Source organism: Pseudorasbora parva, chromosome 21 (genome assembly GCF_024679245.1).
Source record: "Pseudorasbora parva isolate DD20220531a chromosome 21, ASM2467924v1, whole genome shotgun sequence".
Classification (NCBI taxonomy): Eukaryota; Metazoa; Chordata; class Actinopteri; order Cypriniformes; family Gobionidae; genus Pseudorasbora; species Pseudorasbora parva.
Window position 1 is genome coordinate 19,946,945 of NC_090192.1, and position 7,869 is coordinate 19,954,813.

Genomic DNA, 7,869 nt, shown 5'->3' on the forward strand with positions numbered 1-7,869 from the left:
CTTAAAATTGTCGGTCTATTTAGGTCATTTTAATTTCTAATTTAATTAATTATTTGAGTAGATTAACAGATAAAACAAATAAACAAACAAACAAACATAAAATGTGCATTATGTCATGGACCCAAATATTAATTTGATATAATCCAACCAAATGATTTTCTAGTAGGTTTCAGTGTGAAAAATACACACATTGAATGCTGATGTCAGTGTTTTGCTGACTTTTCCCCCCCAGCAGAATGGCTGACACATCTCTCTGTGTGATCTGGCTGACATGCCCACATAACACCTGTAATCAGGGGCTGCCAGCAGTGCCCGGGGGGACATAAAGCAGAGTGGCGATGCCCTGCCGTGACAGGCGTCCTTGTTCCCGCTGACAGGTCCGCATGAGGGGCCGGTGTGGCGACAGCACCCGTGTAAATACAGGCAGGAGTCTCTGCCTCCGGGGAGATAGTGTTATCTCCAGCGTCAAGGAGTTCTCCCATCCCTCCTCTACAAAAAGCCATCCCCTGAGAGGCAGCTCCTCGCCCCCACACCTCCCCTCTCACCCTGCCTACACCGCAACCCCGCCACTAACTCACCTCTCTCACGTCCGCAGGGACACAGAACGCGTGAACTGCAAATGTTCACTTACTGCTTGCTTGATGTATGCGACTGTATGAATATGTGGCATTGTGGGGCACAACTATTTGGGATTACCATCCCTGCTTCTCCCTGATGTTCAAGGAATGTGATTTACTCCACTGATTCAGAAGGGTCTCTGCATATGACCTCCAGCAGAAGGAGGCAGAGCCGATGAAATTGACTAATCCTCCCTTTCCTTTTTTCTTTTTCATTAAAAAGAGATTTTAAGTGTGAAAGTATTATTTTTTTCCCCTCAAATGCAGTGGATTTTCACAGATATTCAAGTCAGCTGGATTTTCCTAGGTGGGAGGCACAGCAAGGAAATTAACCTGAAAGAAAGTAAAACACAAATGCTTTGTTAATGTTCAAGTAAATGTTATTTCTCAATTTTCTCTTTCCATTTTATAATTTTGCAAAGGTTATATGAATGTCACTTTTGAATGTTCTGAAATGTAGTATTATTGAAATGTCAGATCAATGTCCAACTAAAATTTTACCCATGAACAATGTATAAATAATGTTTTTGTGCCAACATTTTAAGAATATAATTAAAATAACTTTCAATGAGCGTATAACTATTTACGTTACTGAAAGGATGTTTGTTCATTACTGAAAGAATATTGTCAGAACGTTAAACTTCCAAAACTACTTTAAAAACAAGGGTTAATGCAAATGCAAACTATAATCCATCTATACTATAAATTTCTAAATCGTTCAGATTTCGAGTCGGTCAATTTGTATGAATTCGTAAAACTGGTCTAACCTCAAACCCTACCCCTAAACTTACCCATTACTGAAGTAGACAAATCGCACTTACTAATACGAGTGAAGTTGTACGAATTGGTACGAATTACCCACCTCGTACAAATACGAACAAATTGGTCGAGAGATAGCATTAGTAACCCCTAATGCTCAAAATAATTAATTGGTTTGAGTAGAGCCAACTCAGATTAAACAAATTAGTTCAAACAAAATGAAAATGTATGAGTATTTAGAACTTTCTTTTTCTTTTGAGTTCTCAATACTGACACATTTTAAGTCATCGGAATTGTTTCATTGTTTTGTTTTATTTTTTATGTATGCTAATGCTACCAAAGCATTGCGTAAACAGTAAGCAATGTACCATGTTTATTCAATTAGCTCGTTAAAGCTAGTTTCCACTATTAAAAATGTGAGATTGCATGATATTTTAGGTTAAATGTACGAATTAGCTTACTCAAGTATTTCAAGTTCAGAGCAAATAAAATGTATGATTACAAAATAAAATAAAAATCTGCAAGTTCTGCTTACACTTTTCTTAACTTTGATTTGAGTTTTGCCAATTTATTCGGGTTTACAGTGTATACTAAGCCATTGTCAACAGTTGTTACACACACATATATATATATATATATATATATATATATATATATATATATATATATATATATATATATATATATGTAAAGGTAATAAAGGTAATATACCAGTTATTGTCAATTTAGACATGCTTGACGTTCTTTGACACCTCATGCTGACGTAAAGAGTAAAGGTCAGTAGGCAAACATCTGTTGTGAATTTCAACAGTATTTGTTTAAGTGAAACTGAATGCATCTGGAGAAATGCGGGCCAGTCTGGGCATGTTTTACTGTATTTTCCTTGTCAATAACTCGGACAACAAACCACAAATAGCTGTGTGAAAAGACTCATGGATAAGATGGATGCCTATTTGAATGTATGTGGTATAAAAGCTGTTTTTAATTAGACATACTTAAGGAAAAATATAAGTAATGACCAGAATCAAAATACAGTCTGACTACAATACTACCCAGCAATGGGAAATCATTAGGAAATCTTTACCTTGAAATGGATCGGCTAAATCTAGGAGAACAAAGAGTCTGTGAGGTACTAACTGAATCATGGGCTTTTGCAAGTAAACTAAAAACCTTTGCAGTTATATTTATGAAACAATTCTGAGGAATTTATCAATTTATAGATCAATTCTTAGGTAGAATTTTAAATATAAGGATCATAATGACTGGAAATATGGTTGAATATATAGATAATGCTTATTGTTCTCATTACTGGCAATGTTGATCACTACATTGGAATTTTAATGAAAAATTTATTCTAATTTGAAAAAAAAAGAAAAGAAACCGCAAACATGAATGCTAAAGAACCATTGTACACTTATCACATGCAATTTAATATACAAAAATCAATAGCAATAGACTGAACAAAGTCATACAGATTGATCTTTTTATTCAAGTACAGAATAAATTTTTGTTTCATGTTGCATGTTTAGTCCATTTCTCAAAGAATCGATACAAGTACACTTCTAGAACAGTCATTGCCTCGTGAGATTGCCACCCACAATTCATGGTAAATCTGAGACTAATGCATTACATTCTGAAACATTGAAGAGCTCTTGTGGGACAATTTGCACTTTCATTGAATATCAGCATAAAAGAGAGAAAATAAATTATGAGGCTAAATCACTGGGCAACAAACTGAGCTAATATTTCAAAGTGCTTGTGCCGGGGAAGGGGAGGGGGGGGGGGGGGGGTTCCTTTTCTCTCTCTCTCTCTGGAAATGATTTTGCGAAGCACTTTGGCTGTTGCATCCCTTTTCCCACAAATATGTGATTTATATTTATTTTTTTATTTTTTTGTTAGACGTATATAAAGCATGACATTGCATGGCTAAAATATCAAGTACACTAAATATATTAGATTGATTAATCAATACAGGAACAAAATGCCACTATCCTAAAAAACTATTTGTCCCACAGCAATATTTAATCATCAAAAAAAAAAAAAAAAAAAAAAAAAGAAGATTCCAAAGATCAAGGGTAATTATAAATGAATCAGTATAGGTTCTTAAAAATGGAAAATAAGTACAAAGAATAATTACATATAACCTTTCACATCCTCAGTAATTCATTATGCTAATGTAGCAAAACCAAGTCATTGGGTCTTCAGAGCAAAGACAGTGCATATGTGTTTGGACGTGCTCACAGATATGACTCTGCTCTTTCCCACAGTTGCATCTCAGAGAAGAATCCCTCACAAAGCCCATAGCCATGATCCAGGGAAACTGGGATGGCTTGGACTTCCTCTTTAATCTCCCAGGGGTGCTGCTGATGCTGGTGAGCCTGATCTGAGAACATTCCCTCATAATATTGCGGATGGACCTGTACTTGCTGATGGTGCTGTTGGTGAAAGTCCTCCATGTTGCACCCCATCATGCCGTTCGCCTCTAGGTAAGCGCAAGCCTGCTCGTCCTCATTGCTGTAGACAGACCCATGCTGGTTCTGCGAAGATAGCTCCATCTCGCATCCCAGAGAGCTCAGCGCCGTGTTGATATCCAAATCTTCAAACGTGCTGTCATTCCCACTAAGCACGTCGTCAAAAACAGATGCCAGGTCAAAATCTCCTCTCAGTACGTCTGACGTTTTGATGTCGGTGGTTAACAGAGGGCTTTTGGAGACTCTGGCCAGCTTGCTGCCTCGTTTGGAGAAGACTTGCTTGCGTTTGTTTCCCGGGACAGGTCCTTGGAAGTGGCCCATTCCCATTTGTTGGCCAGTCTGGTTGCACTGAGAGCCGTACGAGGAGCTGGGAGAGGATAACATTTTGCTCTGTCTCTGGGTATTGAAGTTGGTGGCAGGCATTCGCCGCCGCTTGAAAACGCCATTGACAAACATGTCAGCGTACTGTGGGTCGATTTGCCAAAAGCCTCCTTTTCCTGGCTCGTCTTTCTGCCTGGGCACTTTCATGAAGCACTTGTTTAGGGACAAGTTGTGGCGAATTGAGTTCTGAAAAAAAGGAGAAAAATCAACATTTTTATTTATAGGCGTGGAACCATATATCGTGTTGCAATATTTTGCAATAAAAAAATGCAACAATCCCTTTTTAATATCGTAAAACCATGTTTTTTTGGCTAATTGATTACCATTCGTGTAACCACAGTTTTACCACAAATACCACGGTTAAACTACAGTTAGAATAGCATTATCATGGTTAATTTGCGGTAACCGTGGTTTAACTATAATAACCATGGTTTTCTGGTTTTATTTGAAGTAAAACCATGGTTCATTTTCGATAGGGATGTGTATTGTTTATAGCTCACCCACTAAAATTATAGACATTTAATATAGCATCAAATATGGAGAAATCCAAACTTCAAGTCAATTTCTGATGTAATACCTTTTTTTTTTTACTCTATCATATTTTTAAGAAATAGTAATAATAAAAAAACATTTTAACTCTATTATTTAAAGTATTGTGAAATGTTGTGTATTGAAATAAATCCATATTGTTGACTTGTTACGCATAAATAAGTATTCTTAGTTTGTGCTTTTAATTTGCATACACTAGAAACATTTTGTGATTATTTCATGTGTTTAGAATAAATATAAAACATAAATTTTATGCCAATTAAATTAAGCAGTTTGAATGTAGAGCCAGCATGTTATATTTAGATTGCAGAACATACATGCAATAACTTCTAGAGGCAGAAGAAGACTGCCTGTATAAAGGCTATTATAAAATCCCATTGTGCAACAGGTAGAGGTGTCCTGTTTCATTAGCTCACTGTGTGTGTGACAGAGACAAAAGGGGGAGGGGAATATTGTGTGTACTGGAGAAGAAATGCGGTAAATAAGGCTCTCTAGTAATGCAGCATGCCGCGTTTCACATGATCAGTGGCTCCCTTAGGATCTCTCATTATGGAAGGAGGCCTGAGGAAACCTAGTGCTTTTGGGTACAGTGGTCTCAGCTTCCATCATTAGTCACCTTACCTTAACACATCTCAGATGAGTGCACAGGTCTGGCTATTCGCTCAATGCTTTGATAGTGCTGAATGGTTGACAGACACCAGCTAATACTGTGCTGCTAATACTGACCCTTTAAACAAATGACTCTTACGAGTCGTTTATTTTTAGTGAATCAAAAACAGTTACAAATGTAAATCAAACGAATTAATCTTATGACCTGGTTATTTTTTAGTGAATCACGGACCTACAGAGCAACAAACGTAGTTTGATTCCCCAACTAATGACTATATGAGGCGGCTTTTTTTAGTGAATCAAAAACTGAATGAATTGATGAAAGCGATTGGTGGATTAATTCGACTCCCTTGCGTTATAGTGCTTGCGTAGTGACAATTGAATACTTTTCTGTTTTTTTGTTTGTTCAAATCCAAATCTGAAAATCTTAGCAATAGTAGGCTAATAAGACACAAATCATTGCACTCCTTTCCCCCAATGATAGGCTACTACAATAATAGTTAATGGAACCGTTTAGAAACTTGAACGTAAGATGAATCATGGCCGGTGCACCTGTTGGCCAAAAGAGAGAGAGAGAAAAAAAGAAAAGACAAAAAAGACACGCTTCTTTTTTTCTCTCTCCTGTAAAATAAAATATCTAATTTCAATGCAGAAAAAAAAGAAGAAGAAAAAAAACATTAAGTGATTCTCAAAGATAAATGAATGATCGGTGAAATTACCTGCCAACTTGGCTCCGCGTATCTGTAGTAGCAGAAGTTCTCAGTGATCCAGCTGTATATGGCTGACAGAGTGATTTTGGTTTTGTTACTAGCTTGCATCGCCATGCAAATCAGAGTGGCATATGAATAGGGTGGCTTTACGTAGCGATTTGTTTTATAGTCGATCTCCTCCGAAGGATTTGAATGCGCCGTTGTGTAGTGTCCCGCTTGCTGGTGCGTGTATGAATTCGCCAAACTGCTGCAGGACGTTGTGGGATTCCCAGGTGTTTGTGGCATCCCTGTGGCGGCGGTATCTCCAGCAGGTGGGCTGGAGGGCGAATCGGAGCCCCCCAGTTGGTTTTTGTGGTAGAAGAGGTGTTGCGGGTGGCAGCCGGAGCTGGGAGTTCTCTCGGGATTGGCACTGAGGATGGAGAAGTTCTGAAGCCAGTGCAGACTGGTGAGACTGTCGTCAAAGTGAACAGAGCCGCTGACATTGTCCTGATCCTCCGGATGAAGCATCATCCATTTCTCTTTGAATTTATTCGCTATCTCTGGACTCATTAACACTGGCATAGTGGACGCGACTGGAAGAAACAGTTCTGTGAGACACAGACACGTCGCTTGAAAATTCGAAAATAACGGCTAATAAAAATGTAACTGCAAAGGTATATTTTTATTAGCGTATAATCCACCGCAGGGTTAGGCACATAAAATCCATCAAATGAAATGCCTACCTGCGAAATGGAAACGTCGTCGGTTTGAACTGTAGCGGCGAATATCTCAGTCCGTTAGATTCCGCCTCGGTGCAACAAGTGCAGCAGATTCAGGTTAAATGAGCGCATCCACAAAACCGGACATGTCCTGATAGGGGATCTACGGTGAAAAGCAGCATTCCAGTCCTGTCTTAGAGAAAGCCATGTAGAACCACATTTACTGTTTGGTAAGCGAATGAAAACGACAGAAATGGGATGCGGGCTTTACACTCCGCCGTTTTGCCTGTTTCTTGATAGCCCTTTAAATGTTGACGCCTTCTGATTGGCTGAGACCTCCAGAGTTGAACATGTCATTGTCTCTGCGCGAGGAGCGTATTCAAGCGCGGATCCGCGCGAAATGCGACAGGTGCGCATTTATTGAAATTATAGTCATTTATTAAATTATTGTGATTTTAAACCTTGTGTTCTGATAGATGTTTGTTGTTTGTAATGCAGCCTCTGAACCGGCACATTTATAATTGCATTCTTCTCTACCATTATCATATTGATCTTTTCTTTCTTTCTTTCTTTCTTTCTTTCTTTCTTTCTTTCTTTCTTTCTTTCTTTCTTTCTTTCTTTCTCTAAAATCGGTCTGTTTTATCGCGAGCTCAATTTTCCTCTTAACAATACTAGATGCCTGGCTGGGTTAAGTCGTTAAAAAGTCGTTGGTTATATTATATACGCGCGCGCCAACTGTAGTAGAAAGGCGCACATGAAAACAGTGACGTGCAATGAAAGGAGCGCGCCACACGTCCCGCCTGAGGAGACCTCTGCCCTCACTTTACACACTCAAAGCATTAGCTTACACACCACATTGTCATATAGCCATTTTCTCAGCAAGTCTACACAAAGTTGGGCGCTGAATTTGGGTTAAAAGCTTTAAGTGACAGGAGAAACTACAATAAATGCTGTTTCGTCTGACTAAATGCGTGAGGGTATTACTAAAACAGTGAATATACACTGCCATCATCTGGCTAAACATAGTCTCTACAATCCAATCCAATCCATCCATCTATTTATATGATGTAGCTTT

The 7,869-nt window shown here is 38.4% G+C and overlaps 1 protein-coding gene across 2 annotated transcripts; it reads right to left on the minus strand.

The window, feature by feature from the left end:
• Positions 1 to 3,160: 3,160 nt before the first annotated feature.
• On the minus strand, positions 3,161 to 7,835 carry foxj1b (forkhead box J1b). Of its 2 annotated transcripts, none has more exons than XM_067429120.1 (3): positions 6,819 to 7,835; positions 6,106 to 6,668; positions 3,161 to 4,414 (listed from the first exon to the last, which is right to left on the minus strand). In XM_067429120.1, the coding sequence occupies exons 2-3, from the start codon at positions 6,655 to 6,657 to the stop codon at positions 3,614 to 3,616; spliced, it is 1,353 nt and encodes a 450-aa protein (XP_067285221.1). In that variant the 5' UTR covers positions 6,658 to 6,668; positions 6,819 to 7,835; the 3' UTR covers positions 3,161 to 3,613. The 2 variants fall into 2 exon arrangements, with proteins under 2 accessions (XP_067285221.1, XP_067285220.1); XM_067429119.1 differs by having other exon boundaries at positions 6,106 to 6,683.
• Between the last annotated feature and the right edge of the window lie 34 nt (positions 7,836 to 7,869).

Excerpts from the sequence above, each read along its gene's own strand:
- foxj1b (XM_067429120.1), bottom strand. The coding sequence starts at position 6,657 with ATGCCAGTGTTAATGAGTCCAGAGATAGCGAATAAATTCAAAGAGAAA. Across the intron at positions 4,415-6,105 it reads ACGCGGAGCCAAGTTGGCAG|AACTCAATTCGCCACAACTT; the intron begins GTAATTTCACCG and ends CCTTTTTTTCAG.